Here is a 27,352-nt window from a genome sequence, read left to right as displayed (position 1 = left end):
AGCATGCCATCGTCATCCTTCGATAAATCAGGAGTCGTCAGCAAAAAGACTTTAAAGCTAACAACCCCATCTACTATAACAAAAGAAGACATTATACTCTTGCATATTCTTACTATCTGCATCCATTACTAGTAAAATAAAGATTCAAGAGTTGTCATCTCTGGCAAGTGCCTCACTCCAAGGCTACCTTCCTGAACTAAACTTATTGGTACTTTTATGTGTGTGAACTGTGCTACCCCCACAAATTCAACTTTTCTGTAGAGTCCACTTCCATAACCCTATACACAAATTCACACTTCACGCTAATGAAACCTTTCTTAGAATCCATCAAATCTGCAATACCTCTTCCAGTCCTCTTGCTCGCTACCCACTCCATACAGCTAGGGACAGATCACCAAATGTCGACACATCACTTGCTTTAGATAAATCTCAACTGTCCTTTACCTGCTACTTTAGTGACCACCTTGGACCATAGGAGGTTTACTGACCACCAAGTTTTCTCTGCCCAGCAATGTAGAGCCAAGTGTACCTCCAATCAGTGTGCAACTGCAGTATATAGGGGGCACAATCCCCCCATACTCCATGATGCAAAGACTCTGTACCAGCACAATAAATTCCTAAATATACTGCCTCAAAGTCACAGTAACTCAAACGGAAGGAAATAAATGTCTGCCATTTCTCCAAGGTTGTATAACCTTGTAGGAACTATAATCCCTCTCACACTCACAGTCCCTGGGCCTCAAGCAGCCTCCAACCAGAAGAATTACAGGTGGAGGAAGTACACAACATTCCTAAAAACACCAACTACTTTTGTTTTTGTTCTGGACACTGCTCAGTATGTTAGTCAATATTCCATCTCCGACGGTCAGTTCAGTTTAAGATCCCTGGTTTAGAGACAGGGAGTATAGGGTACATCCCCAACCCCACATCAGGAGATGCAGAGGCCCACATCTCTGCATAAAAGTTTTAAAATCGGTTACATTTTCATTTGCGATGGTCATCTGGTAAGGACGAACACCAAACAGTATGCGGCAGATCACGTTTAGTTCCCAGTGCCCAACTGCCCATCACCTTTCCTGACCGCATAACCACAACCCTGGCATGAAAATTAGGCATTTGTACTCTACAGCTGTCTGTACCCCCCCATTCAAACAGTGCTGCAATGACCACTTACTCTAAAATCTGTGGAAGAGGAGGCATTTTTCTTCTTTCAAACATGGTCATCATGACGCCAATGGTCACACACTGTATGTTGTTTTACAACTTTATAAAATTCAGTGGACAAAAGGTCTTTTCCACATTCTCTCTTTGCCTTCTGTTAACACATCACTTCACAGATCTCAACTAGGAATGCAGTCCAGCAAAGCCCCCAAATTCTCAAATGCCTTAAAGCACCATCTGGTTAAGCGGCTAGCTCCAGGTCGCACCTTAAAGCACCATCTGGTTAAGCGGCTAGCTCCAGGTCGCACCTTAAAGCACCATCTGGTTAAGCGGCTAGCTCAAGGTCGCACCTTAAAGCACCATCTGGTTAAGCAGCTAGCTCCAGGTCGCACCTTAAAGCACCATCTGGTTAAGCGGCTAGCTCCAGGTCGCACCTTAAAGCACCATCTGGTTAAGCGGCTAGCTCCAGGTCGCACCTTAAAGCACCATCTGGTTAAGCGGCTAGCTCAAGGTCGCACCTTAAAGCACCATCTGGTTAAGCAGCTAGCTCCAGGTCGCACCTTAAAGCACCATCTGGTTAAGCGGCTAGCTCAAGGTCGCACCTTAAAGCACCATCTGGTTAAGCAGCTAGCTCCAGGTCGCACCTTAAAGCACCATCTGGTTAAGCGGCTAGCTCAAGGTCGCACCTTAAAGCACCATCTGGTTAAGCGGCTAGCTCAAGGTCGCACCTTAAAGCACCATCTGGTTAAGTGGCTAGCTCCAGGTCGCACAGCAGACAAATGAAAATGGAGGGAATCAAACCCGCATCACAGGAACCGGCTCGTTAACAATTCATCGTCTTGATCCTCTGTGCCAACTGCCAGACGTCCTTACACCTTCACAAAGGCTGTTCCTATCTTCCCTCACTGAAAGCCTCCCTTTGGTCAGCGTCCGTGCCATTCTCTCTGTATTCACTGCATTTGTCTATCCTGTAGATGTGGCCATTTGAAAGGAACGTCTTTAAAGACATGAGCTCCCTTTACTTTCTTTTAAACCTTTTCATGCTACTCATCAGCTAATCCTTCTACAACCTTGTTTGACCTCTAGACTGTTAAACTTCCAGGCTAAGATCCAAACTCCAGTCTCACTGCAAGCACTAGGCGTCCCTGTATCTGCTTCTGCACCTTCTCTTTACCAACTTGTTCGGCCTCAAGCCCCTCTTCGTCCTTTTCTCAGACCCTTCCTCTATTTAACCTCTCAGTCTTGGGTCCTCTTGTTCCCTGCCTGCATCAAAATACTATTAATATCCATTCACTAACGGCTATTCAACATGACACACAGATTTTATTTGACCCCTGACCTTCTCCCCCTTCGGTGCTACAAGCATTACCGCTTATACCCTACTCCACCACGCTCATCAGCTTAACACCCCAGGCAGCACACCAAAGGGTGACACCAGATCACCACCGGCAAGTCCTTAGACAGACACCACCTCCTTTATCTTCACCTCCAAGTATTGCTCACTTAATGGAAAACATACGTTCCTAAGTGTGTCTGTGTGTTGAGGGGGTGCTGGGCTGTATACCAGCCTACATCACTTGCAAAACACAATGACATCCCTGTACTATGCCTATTCCATCATTTAAAGCACTAGCAGGATAAGTGCTAGGAATTGTTACAAGATTAAAAGAAAAAACCCTCTGACAGATATCATAATGAAAACCTACCCATGACTGTGCTCTCAGCGGACAGGTGTTGCAACTGGGGGTACTGACGGATGGGAGCAACATAGGAGCATTAAAATACACCAACACCCCCTCACACACAATTCTACATTTGGAGACTGAACTTTGATCACAGCCCCCTATCTGTGCACAGTATTAAGACAGATTATTCATTCACTGACACCTATTTACCAGGAAAGTCCTACTGAATAATTTTACCATTTTCAGTGGAGGCTCAGAGAAAAGCTCCACAAATAAAATAATAAAAAATAAACAAATATAAATGTTACTGCACATGACATGTGCAATAATACACATATATCATAACTAAAACATATATGCAATAGTAAGTAGCACTGAAACATGTTGACACATTAAAAGCGTCAGTGGAGCGAGTTCAATACTCACTCAAAGCAAATGTGAGTGTGGATAAGGAGGAAGACAGGCAGGGGGGAGGGCGAGAACAGCATTTATTAGAGATAAGCGGAGTAGCTATGACTGAGAGGAGAATATTTATCATGCACAAACTCACACACTTAGGGATCTATGTATGCATCCCTATCAGTACACCGAACTCTCAGATGAACGAACGTTAGAAGTTAAAGCCCAGAAACTCTAAAACCCAGATGTTTAAACAAAAGGAGCACACACACACAATACCTGCTTTTTGCAGGGATGCAAGCCCACCTGCACCCCATGCAAACTCCAAAATCGCATCACAGTGTGGAAGGGAAGAAAACTCTGATCAGCATTGGACTGCAGTCCTGCACAAGGACTCTCCCATCCCATTCGAGCTTCCAGGTTTTTGGATTTACGGGCTCACTCTTCTAATGTTTGCTCATCTGAGCATTCGAGGTGCTGATAGGGACTCATACACATGCACACACATGTGCACCTGTATTTATATATATGAAGATGTGCAATCATTTACTTTAACACATTACTGTCTAAATACAAGTACAGCTCAACACACACAAAGATAAACATGTGCAAGTCAAATGAGGTTCCCATGAATAAATGTACATTAAAGAAGTTATGATGTGATATTACTGTAGCCAGACTGAGTCGTCATACCTGTTTAACGTCTTTGTTGGCATCACGCCCATTTTCAGCCATAAGAGTAGACAGCATCTCCTGGCAGATGCTTCCTAGTTCTTCACACACATGATGGCTTCTGGAAAACAAAATCAAACATGACTAGTGAAGGTCCTTCTTAAACCACACAAGCAATTCTCAAAGCACATAATGTGAAAACACTAACCATATTGTGCACTGTACGAGTGGCCACCATATTGTGCACTGTATGAGTGGCCACCATATTGTGCACTGTACAAGTGGCATCACCGGCTCAACTATACTGCCTAGGCACATCATGTATGCAATGACTGTAACAATCTTTATACGAACAGCACTACACAGCTGGATGGATGTGGCCAAGCTCTCCACGTTCAGTGAAATGATTCGGTATTATCTGGGACACATACCAACTCGACCACTGCCATCATGGCAGATTTGTATTATGTATGTAATACACACAAGTGCATCCTGGGAATGCAAAAGTACAAAGGCACATGCATATACAGATATTGTCATTCCTTGCCTAACTACTTTAAACATTCACTATACCTTCCACTTGTGCACCATTTCCTCTATTATGCCTAACCTGCAACTGCTTTAAGTACAGTTCTGTGTGCATGCTTCCCTAATCAGAAGATACCAAACATGATATCATTCCTACTGTACCACTGATAACCCTACAGAATTAGCCAGAGGCAGACGTAGACTCAATATGGCCCAATTTCCAAACTTTCAGATGTCTCTAGAATGCATCTGTACTGCCACCCCACATAGGTGCTATCAGCAGAAAGCGGACAGAAGCCTACGACATTTTCTTTTATGCTCCTTTGCATGAAGAGGTACATTACCAAGTGTGTCCATCCACTGTTTGGAGGGGCTGACCTGCTCTGCAAAATTAGGACAAGAAAAGGAGTGTGTCTATATCCCCCAAATCTTTGTACTATCTTCATAAAACCTGCCCATACAACTGTACTTTGCTCATAAAACATGCTCACACAAATGTACCAGGGTCATAAACAACACTGCTGCAGTTATCATTTATACTGCCTGGAAATAGTCCAAAAGCAATAAGTAATGCAGCCACAGACCCAAGGTAAACAAACTGCAAAACTGCACTGCTGAATCTTGCTCTGTTCATGGACAGCAGGTTTAGTTTGTAAGGCTCAGAGAAGGTGTGGATGCAGTCAGAAAGTTGTATGTCACAGACACTTTGTGGTGACATTTCTGCAAAACGTGACTGTCGTTCATGCTGCTCCAGGGAAATAAGCGTTACTGTGCCCCTGCAAGTTTTTTGTTATGGCCAGTAGAAAAAATTACAGTTTAACACTGATGTAGAGAATTTGCTTGGTAAATGGCATGCCTGCTTCACAGCCATAAACAAAAAAAGGTGGCCTGATTGTCTGAAACACTAGTCTTTGCACAGTAATAACTCAACTGCCTGCACACATCAAGTAGATCAGGTGACTGTTTTCCCTTATTTTGTGAATTTGAAGAGAAAACATGTAAAAATGAATGATTTGGTTTAAAGGCAAGCTTTGAAATCACTTTGGTTATACAAGAAAAGCTGGTCCTAAGTATCATCCTGTGCATAATGAAGATCTCGTACGATTTCTTAAAATTTAAGGCCTGCAGTTCTGAAATTATTTTTGCTGAAGAAGCTTCCAGCAAAATCAAGGTCTTTCAGGATAACAGTAGAATTACAGCAATGCCAGCAGGTTAACGTTTGGGTAGAGTCACAGCAATGCCAGCAGGTTAACGTTTGGGTAGAGTCACAGCAATGCCAGCAGGTTAACGTTTGGGTAGAGTCACAGCAATGCCAGCAGGTTAACGTTTGGGTAGAGTCACAGCAATGCCAGCAGGTTAACGTTTGGGTAGAGTCACAGCAATGCCAGCAGGTTAACGTTTGGGTAGAGTCACAGCAATGCCAGCAGGTTAACGTTTGGGTAGAGTCACAGCAATGCCAGCAGGTTAACGTTTGGGTAGAGTCACAGCAATGCCAGCAGGTTAAAGTTTGGGTAGAGTCACAGCAATGCCAGCAGGTTAACGTTTGGGTAGAGTCACAGCAATGCCAGCAGGTTAACGTTTGGGTAGAATTACAGCAATGCCAGCAGGTTAACGTTTGGGTAGAGTCACAGCAATGCCAGCAGGTTAACGTTTGGGTAGAGTCACAGCAATGCCAGCAGGTTAACGTTTGGGTAGAGTCACAGCAATGCCAGCAGATTAACGTTTGGGTAGAGTCACAGCAATGCCAGCAGGTTAACGTTTGGGTACAGTCACAGCAATGCCAGCAGGTTAAAGTTTGGGTAGAGTCACAGCAATGCCAGCAGGTTAACGTTTGGGTAGAGTCACTTTTCTATTACAATCTTAAAATTTCCAGGAAGTGGGAACTAGCAAGCTAAATCAGCTCAGTCACGCTCTTACACTGAGACGTGCGCATGGCCCTCATCAAATAGACCAGTAAACATTTACCAAGTATTTAGTTATTTACTGGCACTTAGCTCAGAAAGTCTAGAAGGGAAGATCCATTTTCTATTGAATCCAACAGGAAAAAAACTCTACATCACATAAATGTATAGAACAATTTTTATTAAAATTGTAATTGGCAAAAAAAAAAAAAAGACAAAAATATATGTCAGCAAAGCAAAATTAACAGGTTCAGACAGCACAGAAGAAACAAATGCTACAGTTAATTCAATATAATATGAAAACAAGAAACAGGCAATTTTATAAACTATGCAAAACATTAACTCAATCGCAAATGCAGCAAGATGTGCAAAATAATTAGATTTAAAACAAATAAACCAGAAATATAAATGAATAATAATGCCAATATAACAGATGACAATAATAAATAAACTTGCAATAACATTCCTCTATCAATCGGTGCATCACACACCATCTTTTCAAACCATTAATGAAAGACTTCCTCTCTGCCTCCTGGCTTCATCCCTGTTCCTGAACTGGGGCGTAGTTCTCGAACACCCTTCCTCACCTTTATTCAACCTCCCTTTAAAGCACTAAATCCTTTAACATGCTTATCCCCTTCTAATACGTCACTTTATTGTGCCTTAAACTACTATACCTACTTCTAGTTAGCACAATCAAATTACTGTTCCAGCACATCTTCTCTGTTAACACTCAGGCTCATCTCCTCTAAACACGGTTGTATTTCTTAAATTACTCCTATCTTACACACCTGTCTATCTGAAAACTCTCTGTACAAGGCTTGTAAATTTAATATTTGTGAATATTAGTACAAATGTTACAATACTGACTACTGTGCTCCTTATTCACTGAAACTGCATTATAAAATTTGCTTTTGTAAACAGTGATCACAAACCTTGGAGCTTTTCTCCCCAGTCCACCTCCGAAAAAGGGCACCTGTGCCCAGTTGGACCATCCCAGTATACAAATTTTAATTAATAAATAAATCCGGTTACATGGATGCAACCCACGAAACAAAAGAAAGTGTATGTTAATATAATAAGGTAATACCATGAGACAGCAAACACAAGAAACTTAAAGGAAAAAACAAGGTTTGGCAAACACTTGTTTAAAACCAAGTTATCCCACAACTGCATATACAGTCCTTTCTGAAATACTCATTCAAACGAACTGAGGAAATATGCTCCAAATTCACCCACAGCGGATCAACTGTTTCCATTTCTTCCTGTCCTCTGCATCGTGCTCTGTCATATCAACCACCTGCATGTCCTCTCTCACCACATCCATAAACCTTATCTTAGGCCTTCCTCTTTTCCTCTTACCTGGTAGCTTCATGCTTAGCATCTTTTTTCCCAATATACTCTGCATCCCTCCTCAGCACATGTCCAAACCGACGTAATCTTGCCTCTCTGGCTTTGTCTCCAAACCTTCCGACCTGGGCTGAACCTCTAATATACTTATTCCTAATACTGTCCATCCTCGTCACACCCAGTGCAAATCTTAACATCTTCAATTCTGCCACGTCAAGCTCGGATTCCTGCCTTTTTGTCAATGCCACTGTCTCCAACCCATACAACATAGCTGATCTCACTACCCTCTTGCAGACCTTCCTTTTCATTCTTACTGGTACTCGTCAGTCACAAATCACTCCTGACACACTTCTCCACCCACTCCATCCTGCCTGTACTCTCTTCTTCACCTCTCTTCCACACTCACCATTATGCTGAACTACTGACGCCAAGTATTTAAACTCATCCACCTTCACCACCTCTACTCCTTGCATCCTCACCATTCCTCTATCCTCCCTCTCATTCACACACATATATTCTCAGTGTATGGTATACGTCAAACAATGTCCTAAATGGTAAAAAATGTAGGATTCCAATGGTCTTCACTCCAAAAGGAATGTTTAACGCTTTATTTAGTCAAAAATAAAATACGTTTTCGCAGTGGTCAAGGCCACCGCTTCCTCAGAACAGAACAAGAAGTGTTTTGAAAGTACCGCCAAAACATTTATAAATGATACGTATATGGCGTGGCAAGTTAATTAATTCTGTTTAAAGGTACAATAGACAAATACAAAAAGTTGCTCACGCCAGATAATAAATTCATTGACAGAAGCCAACGATTAAACCTGTTCATGAAACATACTATTGCAAATAAAAAAACCAGTACAAGCTTTGTTTAAAAAACAATAAATTATGCAGTGAAGTTCAACACTAAAAACAAGATAAAAACATGTTGGAGAAAATGAAGAGTACATAAAAATTGTATGAAAAAACAACGGTTTGACACAAGCGTTTAAATCTATGCTAGGGACCAACATACATCATTGCTATAACAACTAAAAGCAATGATCAAACTATTATAGACCTATACAAAAAGTACTAATACTTAAAATAAGTTCTAGTATTACTATACTGAATTTTTTTAAAAGTATATATACAGCAAGTATAATGCTGTAAAATAACAAGAGCGCAAGAGCCTACAGCTCAAACATAACACAAAAGAATGTAACAAATAATATAAATCATATAAATCAACAAGCTTGACTGATGTCGTCAAGACAAGTAGAATTCAGAGTGTAATGTAAAAGACGTGTAAGTATGAAACGGTATTCATGTAAACCTAAGACATAGGAAAAAAATATGACATAAGAAAAATATGGGTACCCATTGTCATCTCTGATTCTATTGTTTCTAAAACAAGACTGACAAATTTCACCTTCATAAACTGTAATTAGGTGCATGACCATAAAAAAGAAGGTTGTCTAAAATATTAAAGCAAGAAAACCGAAGTTCCTACGTGACACCATAAACCATTATCTACAAATTAATAGAGAAAGTTGTTCAAGTGAGGTTTAGGAAAGTCATTAAGAACAAATAACTGTAACTCATCTCGTTTAACTCCTCAATTTGAGAATACAAGAAATGTTACCATGTTCGTTTAGGCCCGGAGTACAGAAAGAGTTCAGTAAACGTTGCCGTACTAATCCTCGTGATTCAAGGAAAAGGCCAACAGGACCTCCCCTACTAGACTGTGATACTTCAACAGTGGCCATAAAACAAAAAGGGTGTCCTACAGGTTTTAAACAATGTCTTGCTAAAGCATTATCTTCATTTTTAGTTCTTATTGCATACAGATGCTCATAGACTCTGTCACGAAGTCTTCGATCTGTTTTTCCCACATAGAATGCTTCACAGCAGTTGCATAAGGCCAAGTAAACTATAAATATAGATACACAGTTAAGTCTTTGATTGATGTAATATTTCCTTTTTCCTAACCTAAAGAAATTACAGGTTTTTATATATTGGCAATACTTACAGAACCCACAAGGAAAGCAACCCTTAGACTTGATGGTGTTATCAGGTCTATTGTTGCTTTCAAGTATTGATTTGAGGTTATTGCCTCGTTTGTACACAAACCTTGGTCTATTGCCTAGTTTTTCAGACAGTACCTCATTGTTCAAAATAAAATGCCAATTTTTAATTAAAATGTGTTGAATGTCAAAAGAGTCACTAGTAAAAGTAGAAATAAAACTAGTGTTGAAAGTTCCAGCGTTTATGTTAGCCCTAGTACTGTTATTATTCACAGTGGGCGAGATACACCCGCTGACTTCTAGGGTAAATACTGTATCTTCTACTACTGGTACTGTCTTTTTAAGTAGTGAAGGGTACAATCCATTTGAACGCTTATAATTGATCTCCTCTAAAAGTTCTGAAAATAAACTCATAGGGTAATCTCTGCTCAAGAACATTCCTCTTAATTTGTTACATTCATGAATGAATGCAGTTTCCCTACTACACATTCTAGCAGCTCTGATCAATTGGCCCTTTATAATGGCCCTTTTCTGCCTAAAAGGATGTAAACTGTGAAAATGTAAAAAAGAGTTACAGTATGTTGGTTTTCTGTAAATGGTAGAAAAATATTCTAAGTTAATTGTATCTTTATGCAGGTTTACATCCAAATAGTCTATCTCAGAAGTAGAGAAAGTAGATGTAAAACTCAAAAAGGAAGTAGAATCATTGAGCAATTCAATCAGTGAAGCAGCATAGTCTGCGCCCCCCTTGAACAGGATAAATAGGTCATCAAGGTACCTAGTATAGAAGCTGATTTTACTCATTAAGTTAGTATTGGAGAAAATATAAGTCTTCTCCCAGTATGCCATAAATAGGTTAGCGACAGAAGCACCACAGGGTGAGCCCATCGCTATACCTTGTTTTTGCAAGTAAACCTTATTGTTAAAGGTAAAGTAGTTAGAGGTTAAAATAATGTCAAGGAGTTCTGAGACCATGTCAATTTCCTTTTCAGTGGCCTTTAAGTCTCTAAGCATGAAAGAGATCCATTCCACCGCTTCAAGATGCGGGATAGATGTATAGAGGTCGACTACGTCAACCGTCAGGAAATTCAAAGAATTGTCAAAATTGATGGTACTCATATTTTGGAGGAACGTCCATGAGTCTTTACAAATACATGGAATCAGTTTCAAGTATTTGGACAGAATGATCTCCACCAATTGTGCACAAGGATAAGTTACTGATAAACGGCTGTCAATTAGTGCTCGCATTGGTGGGTTATGTATGTTCTTGTGAATTTTCGAATGCCGAAAATCACAGAGTTCTTGGACATGTTAATGTCAATATAATTATAGGTTTCTCCATCTATTTTTCCACTAATGAACATGTCCCTGAAATAACCTCTAATTCTCATTTTAGATGAGTTCATTTCATTCACTGAGGACAAAATATAAGCTGAGCTGTTTAATACTTTCTCCATTTTTTCAATATAGGTGTGGTTGTCAAAAACGACTAAACCTCCACCTTTGTCAGGTTTGATCACTCTTGTTGCTGATGAACAGAGATGTTTAAGGCAATTGGTCTGTTCTCTAGTGATATTATAGTTTACCTGCTTCTTCAAAACTGTCTGTGCTTGACATAAATACCTAATGTCAACCTCACATGCACTCTCAAACATAGCTAGTCCTGTATGAAGGGGAGGATTAAAGGTGCTAGCAAGTTTAAGTTTTGACTCGTTAAGAGCATCATTCTTGTTAAAATAAGTTCTTAAGTTCAACTTCTTGACGTAACATTTTAAATCGATAAGTGTCTTAGCTAGGTTACAGTTCTTAGTAGGTATAAAAGTGTTGCCATATGCTAAGAGGTCAACCAAACAAGGTTCTAAAGAGATACTTGAAAAGTTGTAGATGGTGAAGTCACCCTTAGTGTTAGTTAGAATTTGTAACTTGTTATCGTATAGGTCATGCGTAGTAATAACCTCTGGAACTTCTAGTTCCGTGAATTGTTCCATTTCTTGCGATGGAAGCTCGAGTTCCGTTGGCCTAAAAAACTACCATTATTAATATTGTTCTTATAATTGTTCTGTCTATTGCCACCATACTGAGGAGGACCATTCTTGTTCACATTTGCTTGTATTCTGTTACTATGTCTAGGGCCTTGGTCCCCCATATCGTCTTCAAGAAGGTCAATTGTCTGCTCACTCAGGGGTTGATGTGGGTTCATTCTCACATTGTTACCCTCTTTCAAGGTGGTCGAACCTAAACCATAAAGTTTAGGATATGCAACGTTGTTACTGTACGATGACCTGTCCCTCATTAGTTTTTTTATTATTAATTCTTGATTTTTCAATAAATGAGTCTATACTCGTAAAAATACGAGTATAGTCAAATTTGTATCTAACAAAGTCTAGGTCAGCCTTCAATGCTGTATCAAGTACAGAAACCTCACTAGTTAACTTGTCTATTTGTATGTTATAATGCTTTATCATCAGTTCCAGTAGTTGTTGTCCCTGATTGTCAAACAGCAAGGCTAAGTCTTTATTAAAGTCACTGTCAGAGAATAAACCCATAGGGCAAAAGTTAGACCCAAGTCCTTTAGGGACTATTTTTTCAGACAAACATTGCCTGAAGTACATCACTTCTAGTTGCAGTTTCTTTAATTTTAAAAGTTTCGCATCAAAGTTTTTCAAATTGTCTGCAATAGTATTGCCACTTACTGTAGAATTGTCCACGATCATGGCCGGTGGTTCCTGGCCTCCTTCGAAGTTCATGTTTGCCAAGTTCTTAATCCATGCCTTCATATTTGGAACTCCAATAAGCCCATGGTCGTTGTGGTTGTTAATTAGTGGCGGAAAGTGTTGGTCGTACATTGCGCCTGTTAAAGGCAATGAGTTACTCGGAAGAGTAGATGTCCCTTGAGGGCATGGTAGTTGCCCCGGTGGAATTGAAGTATCCGGAGAGTGACTGTATATTGAAGTGCCCAGACTCCCTCCTATTCTGGGCAAGGCGGTACCAAGTTGTTGATCATGCTGTCCTGTTAGCCCTGATATGGGACACTGGTTGTCACGTTTCTCAATGGCGTCAAGCTTCATAGCCATAGAATCCATACGTTGTGACAGCTCCTGTATTAGTGCAGTCAAATTACACTGATTAGTTGAGTCGTTGGTAATGTTAGAATTGAACAATCCCGGGCTGGTTGGACTGGTAGGCCGGCTGGACGACATACTAAAAAACAGCCGAGAACAAAAAAACAAACCAGAAAACAACAAAAAAGCGCCAGTCCTACTGGTCCACTATCCAGGCAGGAAAATCCGCAGTGTATGGTATACGTCAAACAATGTCCTAAATAGTAAAAAATGTAGGAGTCCAATGGTCTTCACTCCAAAAGGAATGTTTAACGCTTTATTTAGTCAAAAATAAAATACGTTTTCGCAGTGGTCAAGGCCACCGCTTCCTCAGAACAGAACAAGAAGTGTTTTGAAAGTACCGCCAAAACATTTATAAATGATACGTATATGGCGTGGCAAGTTAATTAATTCTGCTTAAAGGTACAATAGACCAATACAAAAAGTTGCTCACGCCAGATAATAAATTCGTTGACAGAAGCCAACAATTAAACCTGTTCATGAAACATACTATTGCAAATAAAAAAAACAGTACAAGCTTTGTTTAAAAAACAATAAATTATGCAGTGAAGTTCAACACTAAAAGCAAGATAAAAACATGTTGGAGAAAATGAAGAGTACATAAAAATTGTATGAAAAAACAACGGTTTGACACAAGCGTTTAAATCTATGCTAGGGACCAACATACATCATTGCTATAACAACTAAAAGCAATGATCAAACTATTATAGACCTATACAAAAAGTACTAATACTTAAAATAAGTTCTAGTATTACTATACTGAAATTTTTTAAAAGTATATATACAGCAAGTATAATGCTGTAAAATAACAAGAGCGCAAGAGCCTACAGCTCAAACATAACACAAAAGAATGTAACAAATAATATAAATCATATAAATCAACAAGCTTGACTGATGCAATAGTATGTTTCATGAACAGGTTTAATCGTTGGCTTCTGTCAACGAATTTATTATCTGGCGTGAGCAACTTTTTGTATTGGTCTATTGTACCTTTAAACAGAATTAATTAACTTGCCACGCCATATACGTATCATTTATAAATGTTTTGGCGGTACTTTCAAAACACTTCTTGTTCTGTTCTGAGGGGTGGCCTTGACCACTGCGAAAACGTATTTATTTTTGACTAAATAAAGCGTTAAACATTCCTTTTGGAGTGAAGACCATTGGACTCCTACATTTTTTACTATTTAGGACATTGTTTGACATATAGCATACACTGCGGATTTTCCTGCCTGGATAGTGGACCAGAAGGACTGGCGCTTTTTTGTTGTTTTCTGGTTTGTTTTTTCGTTCTCGGCTGTTTTTTAGCATGTCGTCCAGCCGGCCTACCAGTCCAACCAGCCCGGGATTGTTTTTGTGGACTGCTGCTTCCTTCTACAACAGAGGGGCCATCCTCCCCCCTGAGCCTGGCCCCATTGTAGGAATGTTTCCATATTTTGAGGATTCTACACTGTCTGTTTTCCAGTCCTGGCGCCAGTGCGCCTACCAGGAATGACAGTTTTATCCTGGGTCTTGTGCACCCAGCTATCTTTTTTATTTTTGATTTACTTCTGTCCATGATATATGCTACATAAATACAGTCTATATATCAGTGTCGCCTTGGTGAGACTGTGAAAAACAGGGTCCACCTCGCGAAGGTACTCACCACGACTTGAGGATGAATTCAATTTCAGCATTACTACTCTCCTTTGCTTGCTGACTTTTCATCTTTCCATCACAACCCTTATCCAGCAGTGAAGGCAAGGACATGTACCATTATGTTAAGATTTTACCCAACTGCACTATGCCCTTACATTCACTGCTGCAGTATTCGTAAAATCTGTGAGACAGCCAAAGCTCAAGAGGAAACCTGGGAGGGGGAAGGAGATGAAGAATCCCCCAAGAAGCCATGGAGAACGGGCACTAGCAAAACCGGCCCTAGTGCTAGAGATACCATCTAACTTGTAGTGTTTAATAAAGGTATGCACAGAAGACCAGGTAGCTGCTTCAAGAACAAAATTAGTATCTAAACCCTTGAAAAAAGCACCAGACGAAGCCACTGCTCTAGTAGAACGGGCAGGAGAGAAGGTTCTTGGCATGAAAGGTGCAACAAGAAGAAGAAAGTTTGACTGGATGCAGCTAGACCCAAAGATCTAGGATGAAAAGAAATAAACCGCTGATCAGATTTACGAATAGCCTTAGTCTGATCCAAATAAACTCTGAGTTGCCGATGCACAGCCAAAGTACGCAGCACCCTCTCACTGTCAGACTGCAGAGAGGGGAAAAAAGCAGGCAGATTAATAGACTGATTAAGGGAAAGCTCATTAACCACCTTAGGCATAAAAAAGGGATTAGTGCTCAAGGACACCCTGTACTCATGAAAAAATCAAAAAAGAGGACAAGCCATAAGAGCCTGCAACTCAGACACCCATCTGGCAGAAGTAAGAGCTAACAGAACAGTCTTCCAAGAACAATGAAGCTGAAACAGCAAACTCAAAAGGAGCCTGAGTCAACTTCTCCAAAGCAAAATTAAGATCCCACGGAGGCAGAACATGCTTCCTGGGAGGTCTAATATTAAGGATGCCTTTGAGAAATTGTTTAACCTCGTATCTAGAAGCTAAAGGAGGAAACATGCAGAGACAGCTAAAAAATGGATCTTAATAAAAGAATAGGCCAAACCAGCACTGAGCAACTCACACAAATAAGAGAGAACCAAAGAAACATTCACAATAAGCAGGTTCAGATCACGAGACAGAAAACCTCTTCCATTTAGATAAGTAGGATTTGCTAGTAGTAGGGTTCCTGGCCTCCTGCATGACTTTCTGAATAAGAGGATTGGGAGGGAAAGTATGAAGAAACAAAGACAGGGCATCCACCTTCCATACTAGAGCACCTGGAAAGAAACATCCCCTTCCAAGACAGGGCGCCCACTTTCCATACCAGAGCACCTGGAAAGAAACATCCCCTTCCAAGACAGGGCGTCCACCTTCCATACCAGAGGACCTGGAAAGAAACATCCCCTTCCAAGACAGGGCGTCCACCTTCCGTACCAGAGGACCTGGAAAGAAACATCCCCTTCCAAGACAGGGCGTCCACCTTCCATACCAGAGGACCTGGAACTCTGACAAAAAACAGAGGAAGTGGTCTGTTCAGTGGGGAGAAAAAGATCCACTTGAGTATCACTCCACTGGCGAATAATGTCCAGAAACACATCCCTGTGAAGCATCCATTCCTGGGACTTAAGGACCTGCTCAGACCATCTGCCATAATGTTCTGACTGGAAGAGATAGAAACTGCCCGAGGAGTCACGTGATACTTGACAGCAAGATGCCATACCAGAAGTGCCAAACGGCAAAAAATGTAGGACTCATTCCTCCCAGTTTGTTGATATACCACATAATTGTGGTATTGTCTGTGAAGACCTTAAGAGGCCCTGGTCAGAAGTGTATGAAAGGCCTGAAGGGCCAGCAGAAGTGCTCTCATCTCTTTGACATTGCTTCTCCAGCAGAGGTAGTACATCAAACACACCTGTACATTTAGAGAGCCAAAAGTCGCCGTCCGACCCATGTCTGAAGTATCTGTGAACAATTCCTCTGAAGGAAGAGGGGGATGAAAAGGTATCCCATAGGTTCTGCGACAATCCACCAGTGAAGTTCCTGTGAGACAAGGTAGAGGAGGAACTACAAAGTCTAGCGGATGTGCATGACTGATTTCAGAAACCACTGAAACTTTCTCATGTGAAGTTTGGCCAGAGAGAGCGTCAGAATATGGATACCATGAAACTCAGAACTCTCAGAAATTCGCTGGGGCTGCAGAGGGGCAGAGATACTATCATAGGCACAGAAAGAATCCTGCAACCCAGAAAAACATAACCCCGAGAAGGAATCATAGAAGACTGGGAAACTTATTGTGAACCCCAGGCTCTGAAGAAGGGAAATGTCAAAATGAAGACTTTGCAAAAGAGTCTCTGGAGAGGATGCCTGAATCAGCAGGTCTGTAAGTAAGGAAACATCTGAATCCCTTGAAATCTGCAAAAAGCAATCACAGGAGCGAGGCATTTGGTGAACACCCTTGGAGCAGTAGAAAGGCTAAAGGGCAAAGCAGACAACTAAAAATGCCAGGAAGAGAGAGAGAAATGTAAAATCCTCCTGAAGAGAGGATGGATTGGAATATAGAGACAAGCATTCTTGTGATCCACAGACACCATATAGACCTAAGAGAGTAAGAGAGGAAACAGAATCTGAAAAGACAACATCCAAAAGGAAGGCATTTAGTGTTTAGATGAGACAGGTTTAGAATAGGTCTCCAAGCGCCCCGTTTTCTTAGCACCAGAAACAGCTTAGAGTGGAACCCTTTCCCCTTTTGGGCTTTTGGGACACAGTCAGCTCCTGAATAGTACCCTGAGTCAAGAGAGTTTGGTGTACCTCTGGGAAAAAGTAAAGCAGTTCCTGAGGTGGTGTGGCAGACTTTATGAGGAATCTGTCTCCCACACTGGTATCTACCCTTCCTGGATGACATTAACCCCAAGGAGTACAAAAAAAAAAACCCAATGGGGCAGTTACCTGCACTGAAAACATGCATAGGTAATCAGAGAACTAAAATAGGTTCAACTGGCAAAATGGACATAGGTAAACAGACTGACAGACTGGCGGCAAAGTACTTCCATTTATGGCAAGCCTGAATGTCAACTTTATGTCCTATGGTACGCAAGGAGCATCTGAATGACATTCAGGCGTACTTTTAAATGTAACAGGAAGTCTTTGGTCTACTGGCCGGATGACGGGCTTCCATGGCATGGAATCCCAGATGTTATGAATACTGCAGCAGTGAATGCAAGGGCATCTACAGGTTTCATACTGCAACTACAACCCAAATCGGAAGATCTGAGGAAGAAAATTCCATTTTAGAATGCCATACATACCCTGAAAGACAGAGAAGAGCAGACTACCCCCTGTGTAAAAGCTGGAAATGACTCTGCCAAACTAATACAGAGAATTATAAACATCCAGCTCTGTGGTGCAGAGGGATAAATCCCAGACTATAATCCAGATGACCTGGGTTCAAGCAGCGCTCTGGACAGCAGAACTGCTGGGTAGGGAGTCAGAAGTGAGTGGCCAACATCATCTCAGCTATCATGGTGGATGGAAGCAGACTGGTCTGCACTAATACTGACACCAAGTAAAGGCTGGGTGTAGCAACAAGGCAGCATAAGGGATGACCACTCACTAAGCAGTGCACCTGCAGGCTGTAACGGCGACTGCTGCAAGAGCAGAAGTATGCGTAGGTCAGCTGATGATCATGTGGAAGTGTTGGTTGTCCAGGGTGATGCAGGGCAATCATCAGGTCATCTGCAAGTCCTTTCGGACACTTCTCTTCATAGGAGGTCTTCGTCAGGAAAAGCAATCATCATAATGAGTCTAGACCAGGAGTGCAATCACTTCTCTTCCAAAGGTTTTTGTAAATATTCAGCCCTATGTCTGACTGTGCAGAAAATAAAAGCGTGCTCATTGAGCGTAACAGGGCATGCTGTGATCTGGACCTATGCAAAACAGGCAGTAGAAATCCCAGTGAGGAATACGTTTCACAAATTCTTTTCTGACCTTTACACTTAAGATTTATTTTTCTTTTTAGTGATATGGCACATGGCCTGAGATAGAGAAAGTACAGTTTTGTACCTACCATAAATGTAGATGTTCGAGGATCCACATTGCTGCAGTCCTAACTATTGGGTAGTCCGCTGTCCAGTCGGCCCGAATACCAAAGTATATGGCTGACGTCGGTCAGGGCGCATTAGACTGATGTCAGTACGTCAGGGTACTAATGCGCATGACCGACGTCATATCCTCAGTCTTTTCTTGCCCCAGATGTCAGAAGACCCTAAAAAGACAAGGCCCAATATACCTGCACCAAAAATATGTACAATATATACAAAATTATCAGCATATAACCTCACCTACACAACCACCCCTAAACACAGAGGGGAAGGAGGGAGGTTAAATTGGACTGCAGCAATGTGGATCCTCGAACATCTACATTTATGGTAGGTACAAAACTGTACTATGTTCTTCATTCCACATTGCTGCAGTCCTAACTATTGGGTAGAATCCCAAAGCAGAGGTAAGGGAGGCTGGCAAATCATAAAGAAGTAGGAGCTGACAACATGCCTTGCAAAATAGCTGTGGCAAAACCAGCCCTAGACTTAGAGTAGAGAGGAAGGTGATAATGCTTAGAGAAAGTATGCACTGAACTCCAAGTAGCTGCCTCCAAAATATCCTTAGTTGCCACCCCCCTTAGGAATGCTGTTGAAGTGGCAGTAGCCCTAGTGGAATGAGGCCTAATCCCAGCTGGAATCTCCTTGCCATGATGGGAATAACAAAAGCAATGCAAAACCCAATCCACCTAGAAATAGTTTGTTTTGACACAGGCTTGCCCTGCGAACTCAAAGCAAAAGAAACAAACAACTGCTGAGACTGCCTAAAATCCTTAGTCCTGCTTAAATAATAACGCAATTGCCTGTGTACATCTAAAGTGTGCAAAATCTTTTCCCCTTTATTTTGGGAGTCTGCATAAAAAGTAGGCAAATGAATAGTTTGGTTTAAAGCCACACTAGAAACCACTTTAGGCATAAAGGAAGGATTAGTACGTAATGATACCCTATCCTTATGGAAAATGAAAAGGGCTCTACTGCCATAAGGGCCTGCAACTCAGACACCCTTCTTGCAGAAGTAATAGCCAACAGAAAAGCAGTCTTCCATGACAAGTATTTCAATTCAGCAGTAGCCGCAGGCTCAAAAGGTTGTAGAGTAAGTTTTTCCAACACAAAATTGAGATCCCAAGCAGGAGTAGGAGCTCTACGTGGGGGTCTTATATTCTTTGCCCCTCTAAGAAACTGCTTGAACAAAGGATGCGAAAACAATGGTGGGTCACAATCATAGTGAGCTGAAATTGCTGCAGCATGAATCTTAATGGAAGAGAAGGACAAACCTTTGTCCAATAACTCAGTAAGATATTGAAGAGCCACACTCAAATTAGGCTCAGAAATCTCCAAATTCTTTGCTGTACACCACAAAATCTCTTCCATTTGTCTGCGTACACTTTCCTTGTACTAGGTCTTCTAGCTTCCATAATCACATTTAAAACTTGTTGAGGAAGTTGAGACCTGCTGTGTTTTAACACAGAATATGCCAGGCTGTTAGATGAAGAGAGTGAAGCTTGACATTGAGCAGATGACCGTCCTTCTGAGATAACAGATGTGGAATCAAAGGTAAAGGCCATGGAGGCTTCCTTACCAGACTCCTTAGTAGTGGGTACCAGTGTTGCCGAGGCCAATCTGGAGCTATTAAAATCATCCTTGGCTTGTCTTGTCTGACCTTTAAGAGCACCTTTGGAAGAAGAGGCAGAGGTGGAAAGGCATACACATGAAGATTTTTCCAACTGAAAGACAGAGCATCCACTTTCCAAGCTGTGTGATGAAACCCCTTTGTGCAAAACTTTGGCAGCTGGTGGTTTAGTGGAGAAGCGAACAGATCTATGTCTGGAGTTCCCCATGACACTGTCAATTTCTGAAATACATGAAGATCCAGTTTCCACGCGTGGGGATCCATGATTTGTCTGCTTAACACATCTGCTAAGGAGTTCTGTGCTCCCGGCAGAAACCTTGCCTGAAGAGTTAGTTGCAAGCTGAGCGCAGTCTCCCATAAAATCATTGCTTGCCTGCATAGAGGATAAGAATGTGTTCCCCTTGTTTGTTGATGTACCACATGACAGTTGTGTTGTCTGTTAGAATCAACACCTGCCCTGGAAGAAGTAACTCCTTGAAAGCCATTAATGCAAACTGGACTGCTAACATCTCCTTCATGTTGATATGTAGATGCTGTAGTCTGGCAGGCCACTTGTCTTGTATCCACTTTCCATTTAGATGAGCTCCCCAAGCAATGTCCGAGGCATCTGTCGTTAAAATCTGACTCGCCTCTGGCCGGGTCACAGAGAGTCCCTTGTTTAGGTGACATTCCTGAGCCCACCACAAAAATTCTCTTTGAAGGCAAGGTATTATTTGAATGACAGTGTCCAAATCCTGGCAGTGCTGTGTCCATACATTTTGAGATACCATTGTAGCTTCCTCATATGCAGTTTGGCATTGGGAAGCACCAGAATACAAGATGCCATGAACCCTAATGCTTGAAGGACTGTCCTTGCAGTCAGCACGGACTGATGAGATAGTTGATGGAAGTAAAGTGATAGACTCTTTTGTTTGTCCGGGGTTAAAAGGCCATCTGGGCTGCTGTATTCAGTCTCACACCCAGAAAGCACATGTCTTGAGAGGGTACTAGACTGGACTTTATTTCGTTCACAGAATACCCTAGGCATCTTAGCACTGCTATAACATATTCCAGATGCTGTAGAAGGTCTTCCTTTTCTTGAGCCAGAATCAGGCAGTCGTCCAAGTAAGGATAGATTTGAATTCCTTTTAGCCTGAAGTAAGCTATCACTGGAGCCAGAACCTTTGTGAATACTCTGGGCGCAGTAGATAAGCCAAAGGGCAATGCAGAGAACTGATAATGAGAATTTCCAGCTCGAAACGCAGATACTTCCTGCAACTTAGTCTTATAGGCACATGAAGGTAAGCTTCCTTGAGATCTAAAGTTACCATCCAGTGATCTTTGCCCAGCAGAGGTAAAAGCTGTTGTAACGTCAACATCTTGAACTTGGGAATGTCCAGATAAGTGTTGAGGATAGATAAATCCAAAATTGGTCTCCACGTGTTCCCCTTCTTTGGTACTAGGAACAGGCGAGAATAAAATCCTAGGCCCCTTTCTGATACAGGGACTGGCTGAATGGCCCCTATTTGGAGTAACTGAGAAATTTGCTTGTGAGCCTCTTTCCTTTGTGGAGGAGGAACGTCTGGCATGCCTTTGAAAGGGGCAATGTATGGAAATAAAACCTGTAACCGTGGTGAATGATATCCAACACCCATCTGTCTTGAGTAATTAAATCCCAATTTTCTTTGAAAAGAGACAGTCTTCCTCCCAAAGGAGCTGCCAGACGAGAATCTACTGGCAGCTGAAAAGGCAGGTCATTGGGTCTGTTTACGAAAGGACTGACCCCTGCCCTCACCAGAAGTCTGAGCAGGTGAACTCCTGTTCTAGGCCTAAAAGAACCTTGAGCTCTGCCCCTACCACGTCTAGACCTACCCCTAGACTGGGAATCATAAGCAGGATATGTCCATCCCTTAGTAGGCCAATTTCTACTAAACTTGGTGGCTGCACCTGTAAAAATCTTTAACAGTTTGCATAGACTTAGCTTTGTCCTCCATTTTCTTTAAAACTGCTTCCACAGGCGAACCAAACAACACATCAGACTGTAAAGGAGCATCCAAAATCCTTGTCTTAACATGCTCAGCTAAATTCTGATCCCTCAACCAGGCATGCCTGCGAAGAACAGAACTAGTGGCAGCCACCCTCGAGGAGGCCTGTACAGCATCAAAACCACATTGCAAAGAATGCTTACCCACTTGTTCAGACACATGAACTAAATCCAGCAACTCTTTACACTCAATACCTTCCGCCAAAGCATCCACCTTAGATTTCAATTGTGAAAGGAGATAATTTTGATATTTTAGCATGTGAAACTGACAATTCAACGCCCTCATGGCTAAAGTGGAAGAAGTATACACTTTCTTTCCCCATCTTTCCAAAGCCCTTGCCTCTTTATCAGTGGGAACAGGGTTTTTAACAACAGAGGCCTTAACACCTTTAGGTCCCTGAGAAACAGTCTCCGGGTCTGCCCTAGGACTCTTAAAAGATACTTATGAGCTTCAGGCACCCTATAGTACCTATCAGGTTTAACAGGAGCAGGAGGCAAGGAATCAGGGTTCAGGGAAGCCTCTGCAAAAACATCTTCTACCACATTCAACACAGGAGGTATAGCTAAGGGCCTATGCTGGGGTAAAAACAAGAATTCCCTAAGCCTTTTCCTAGAATCAGAGTAATCTTGGCCTTCCCATTTAAAGTGCTCCCTCATGGAATGCAGAGTCTCTGAAAATGAGAAATCCTCAGGAGGAGAAGCTGTAGGAGTGGAATCATCCACATCAGAATCAGAATAAGGAGGATACTCCTGCAAATCTTCCATAGAAGACTCAGAAGCCTCTGAACACTGTTCAAAACTCTCAAACTCAGGTTCCACCCTAGGCCTCTTATCAGGAGGGGGCATAGAACCTCTAATCAGAGTAATTAAATCTTCTGCCATTTTAAGCATATGTTTCTTAGGCACAGAACCTGAAGTGCTAGGAGAAGCCCCTACTGAAGCTAAACTTGGCCTACCTCTCAAAGAAGTTTTGGAAACAGAAGGAGAGGCTCTAACTACCTTGGGAAGAGAGGGAAGAACAGTTACCTGAGAAGCCCCCTCAGCCTGGCCTACCTCCTGAGAAGGCACATCCTGCAACAGTAAAGTCTCTGCCTGAGACTCCAAAGAAACTCCTGGCAAAACCTCTGGCTCCACTGAGCCTTCTAAAGAACCGACGTCTGGGACTGCCGGTTCATCAACCTTAGGCTTCACTGTTTTGTCCTTGCGCTTTTTGGACGAAGCGGGCGTCGGAGCATCCGACGGCATTTTATAATTACAACGCTTCGCAAACACTAACCTGGCACAGTCTAACCGTCTCTTAATAGTGCGTTTGTTAAATCTAGCACAAGAGCGGCATCCAACAACGTCGTGCTCAGGCCCTAAACAAGGTATACACAAGGTATGGTAATCCCTATGAGGTATCTGTTTCCCACAAGAAATACAGTTATTCACTTTTTCTGACATCCGGTTAAATACTGAGGCAAGAAAAAACCAAAATGTTCCCCAACGGGGTACTTAGCCAACTTTGATTCGGTCTGAAACTCCGACTTCAGAAAATTTCAGAACGCCAACCTGCACTCGCAAAACTGCTTCTGCATCGGACCATGCGGCAAAAAAGACTGAGGATATGACGTCGGTCATGCGCATTAGTACCCTGACGTACTGACGTCAGTCTAATGCGCCCTGACCGACGTCAGCCATATACTTTGGTATTCGGGCCGACTGGACAGCGGACTACCCAATAGTTAGGACTGCAGCAATGTGGAATGAAGAACATCAAGAAAGTTCAGCAGTTTCTTTTGCAGATAAATACTGTTAAGCAAGAAGCATTTTAAGCTGCTTTGTTCTACTTTACAAAACAGAATTTATAAATGCTCAATAAATTTGGCACCAAAAGTTGTGGTACCTGTAAGGCAATGCAAACACTCTGTATGCTCATACTGAAAAGAAACGTTCCTCCAAAAACGCAACCTACATGATCAGATACCTAGTGGGTCTGGACTAAAACAAAAGGTTATTTCTGGCTGGAAGGGGAAACAACTTTGAAAATGTAAATAGAAACTGAGAAGTGAAAAAAATATCACAACAGTTTTAGCTTACAAATAAGAAAGTCTTCACTATAAGTCAAAAAGCAGCCTGGGGCTGTTTTTGTACAGCAATAAAGATCTACAGAGGCTTTGTACCACAATGTGTTACAAAATACAGCAGTCTGGGAAGGTTTAACTCACCAATCCACTTCTTATGTCTATTAACCTTAGTCTTCTGTTCTGGAGGACACAGCTAATGTTATCAGATTATTCAGTATATTACAAATCAAAGTTGGAAAAAAAGAAAACTCATTCCAGAGTTAACATTAAAATATGACGGCTAATGTAACAGAATTCAACCAGAAACAGCAGGTCATTATTCATTTAGGGGAAATGTGACCACTTTTCTTGCGTCACAAAATATCCAGTACAGGGTTAAAGAAGTACTGTGCCCTAGTGTAAAAATTCTTCAGTACTTCTACATGGAAATCATACAAGCTCAACGACCACAACTTTGCCTATTCATTTCCTACCAGGTGGGAGCGGACTGCAGCATACCAGTCATCCAGGCAGCCATCAGTGGATTTTGGATAGCCAGCCCTTCTTCCTCATACATCCAAATCTTCTCATGGGATGGGAAACATAGATGCAGTCCCACCAAAAACAGTGCTTCCACAGGTCCTCTAACCTCAAAGGAGAAAAAAACAAGAGCACACAGCATTCTCTTTCACTTCCCATCTATCAGGTACTCCATTGCTAGGACCATTAACTGAACCCCAGTGGTCTGGGGCACAGTCCAGCCTTTATCACTGTATGCCTCACAGCACTTTTTTAATACAAGGCTCTCTAACCCTGTGCTAGCATGTCACAACAGGCAAAAGTTACAAGAAAAAAGGGTTAAAAACACAGGAAAATAGTTTTCATGCCTTCTTCACTGTATTGCTGTGTTTTATTCCACTCCTCATGCAGGTCATCTGTTACTGACTATGTGAACATTTCCGATATTAACATTCCACTCCAGCTAATGAGTGACCATTGCCAAACTTCTGTGATTTAACTAGAATGCCTGCATCCCTGCCTTTAGTTACCAACCTGAGCTATTAGCAAACAGCTTTTAGATTTGACAGTGTAGGGGACTAGTCCAGATGTGCAACTTTTTTTTGAGAGGTGGTAGCATTTATGAATTAGTCTGAAGACAAGTTTGCCTAACGAAAAAAGTTGCTCTGTTGACAGCATTTTTTGTTTAGTAGTAAAACAATGTTCAGAAAAGTGCACAACTTTAAGGGTTTTATTTTCTTCTTTTTTGAAGAGTACTGCAGGTGAGTACTGTAGGTATGTACTGACAGGAAGGCACAGGCTAGTACGCATGTGCATCTCTGGGTAATACATTAATGGATATAAGCACATCTAGTAGCACTGGTAACCAGATGAGAGATTTCATTAGCGACTTTTAGTTTGCTCAGTACACCCTACTTCTCTCTGTCAAAATGAGGAGAAAAACCCTTGGTGAAGTTTTACTAAAAAAATATATTTCCAGAGGTGTGCAACAGAAATTATAATCTCAAACTCTTAAAGTTATAATTATAAATTACACACTTCTTAAAGTAACGGCCTGGTGAAGCTCATTACTTCCTCCATTCTCCTATCACATGCTTAATCCACAGCAGGGGGGAGGAGCTACATTCTATCACAGCACCCAATGGGCATAAGCCACAGAAGGTCATTTTGAACAGGATGACAACTCACTGCAGGACGGACACACAGGAAGCATAACTTCACAAAATTTGAAGATTGCAATTCACCTACAACATGTCTTTGGGATGTGTGAGGAAACCACGGTACCTGACAAAAACTCATGCTGACACAGGAAGGGCATGCAGACAAAGCAGAAAAGGCACCTGAGAAATGAACTGGAAAACCAAGAACTATGAGAAAGCAACGCTAACCACTGCACTGCTGCGTCCTGAAAGTAATCTTCATCCTAGGGAATATTTTAAACATGCTTTAAGCTTTGTGATAACAGTAGAAAAAACTGCGTTTTATATATACTTTTTGATAGTGAGACAGTCTATATAGATTTGAATTTGTCCTAGGTAACTTCTTTAACCATCTGCTTTAATTATTTTCTTGTTTAAATTAGTTGTCATGGCAATATTTAATTGACTGCTTGATGATTGGTTGATTATGTAACTTTGTACTATTTAAATGGTTTGTACGAAGCGATCCGGAGGGATTGCAAAAGTGCTCACCATTTTAATAAATTATACAGAAGTGCCTTACAATTGTTTGTGGAATTCTTCCTTATCTGTGGATCTCTGCAAAGAATATTTTCCTTTTTTTTTGTATTGTCTACAGGGCAGTTTTTTTCTACTCTTATCACAGTGTTTTAAGTTTGTGACCGCCACTGTTGAACATGACCGAAGGAAGTACTATCATCACTGCTGAACTGGATTATGTACCTATTCATTCAACAAATCAAAGGTAACTTTGAACGTTTTACTAACCTCTTAAAAATGGACTCGAACCCGCTTTTAAACAGATGACTTGAATGTATTAACTCAAGAAGAAGCCTGTGATGAAACTAACAAACAACGCTTAAGATTACAGCTCTGGGAATTAGAAAACTATTTATATCACTTAAAAAGGCTACAATATCAGAGACTGCACCTAGAAGCTTGTTGTAAATTAAAAGTGATTCCGAGAGGGCTTCGCATTCCGGACATGCCAACATATAGTACAATGTTCCCTGAACTGTTAGTTAAGTGGCAGCAATTTAATATAACGAGTTTCTCTTGTATGCAATTGATTACAGAGTTCTTTCAACCAGTGGAAAAAAATGTCAAAATACAAAAAGCAAAGTAAGAACTTTACAGAGAAAGCAACATTGCCCTTGTAGATGGAAGTATTTCAGAATTTATAGATCAAAGAAATCAATATGAGAAAATTGCAGCTAAAAAGAAAAAGCTACAAAGAGAGCTAATTAGATTTTCAGAATCATAATGTGTTTACTTGGCCAAGAGAAGGCCAACATGATTCTCATACAAATGCGACTGAGAAAAATTGTATCAATGAGGACGAAACCTCTAACAAAAATACTTCTAATGAGGTTGTATCTCCCTCTACTAACAACAGCTCCGTCTATGCTACACCTAAGGGAGTTATATCCGAAAGCCTGCA

The 27,352-nt window shown here is 41.4% G+C and overlaps 1 protein-coding gene across 2 annotated transcripts in view; it reads right to left on the bottom strand.

Annotated features, from left to right (window-relative positions):
- Positions 1-27,352, bottom strand: part of PLEKHM1 (pleckstrin homology and RUN domain containing M1) — a gene marked incomplete in the record, with an annotated part of 788,682 nt that overhangs the window by 731,383 nt on the left and 29,947 nt on the right. For both annotated transcript variants that reach the window (XM_044055392.1, XM_044055391.1), the window contains 1 exon segment: positions 3,939-4,038. In XM_044055392.1, the coding sequence (XP_043911327.1) occupies positions 3,939-3,995 (57 nt within the window).

The sequence above is a fragment of the Protopterus annectens genome, chromosome 13.part0, assembly GCF_019279795.1.
Source record: "Protopterus annectens isolate FY-2018-M chromosome 13.part0, PAN1.0, whole genome shotgun sequence".
NCBI lineage: Eukaryota > Metazoa > Chordata > Ceratodontiformes > Protopteridae > Protopterus > Protopterus annectens.
The sequence above is the reverse complement of the archived record's forward strand: the minus strand, read 5'-3'. Positions and strand labels throughout refer to the sequence as shown.